This window comes from Malurus melanocephalus, unplaced genomic scaffold, assembly GCF_030028575.1.
Source record: "Malurus melanocephalus ecotype Western Australia unplaced genomic scaffold, MMel_1.1 scaffold_1088, whole genome shotgun sequence".
NCBI classification, from domain to species: domain Eukaryota; kingdom Metazoa; phylum Chordata; class Aves; order Passeriformes; family Maluridae; genus Malurus; species Malurus melanocephalus.
Window position 1 is genome coordinate 95282 of NW_026624320.1, and position 1001 is coordinate 96282.

Consider the following 1001-nt stretch of genomic DNA (forward strand, 5'->3'; position numbering starts at 1 on the left):
GGTTTGAACTTGACCAAAAGCCAAAGCACCCATGACGTTCTCTCCCTCCCCCMCACCTGAGAGGCAGAAGGGAGAGCAAAAGCCCAATTAACACAAAAATTTATGGCTTTCAGATAACATAACTTGTGAGAAATTAATMATTATGTTCAGATAACATAATTGAGAGAAAGATGTGTATATGCTCCAGAAAATGGTCAGACAGGCTGAATAACTTAAGTTGCAAAATAGATTTATTACTAAAAAAACTACTAAGAATAYTACCGCACCATGGAGGGGAACAAAGATAGGGAAAAATTTACAAGGAGAAGAAAAATAAAAACTGACATTTTAAGACACCTGTTATCCTTTCAGGGGACCTGTCTCTTTCTCAGGTCATCCCTCTCCACCCCCCCGTGTCTTCCCGTATACAAAGGGGGCAGGAAATGGAAGTCTAACATAGATCAAACTACTCATTACGGTTGTTGCCCAGCATCATAGGAGAAGCGTTCTTACGCTTGATGAGGCYCTGCTGCTTGGTCCCCTCTGCCCCTCTCTGTCCCCTCGTGGCATTTCCACCCTGCCACCTCCAGCTCTAGCATCCAGGGCCAAACTGGCGGGGGTGGTTCTGGTCCGTTCCCATCTCCGCTTCACCCGCGCTCAGCAGGAAGGGAAAGCCCCTTCTGGAATTTCACACCAATCACCGAATCCTGGAATGCTTTGGGTGGAAAGGGACCTTAAATCTCATCCCATCCCACCCCCTGCCACGGGCAGGGACACTTTCCACTGTCCCAGGGTGCTCCAAGCCCCGTCCAACCTTCAGCCCCCTCTACCCCTGGGCCCTGCAGGTGGCTGAAGGGGCAGCAGGAGGACAAGCAGGACACRGAYGTCCATTACCACTCCCTCACCGGCGAAGGCAACTTCAACTGGCGCTACATCTTCCCCTTTGACTACCTGATGGCYGAGGAGAAGATCGTCATCTCCAAGAAGGAGTCCATGTTCTCCTGGGATGAGACCGAGTACAA

General features: G+C 50.0%; 1 protein-coding gene across 1 annotated transcript in view; it reads left to right on the top strand.

Annotated features, from left to right (window-relative positions):
- The window catches only part of LOC130586160 (otoferlin-like), a gene marked incomplete at both ends in the record, with an annotated part of 101375 nt that overhangs the window by 94214 nt on the left and 6160 nt on the right, over positions 1-1001 (top strand). Inside the window, 1 exon segment of the mRNA XM_057386880.1 lies at positions 825-995. Coding sequence (XP_057242863.1) covers positions 825-995 — 171 coding nt within the window.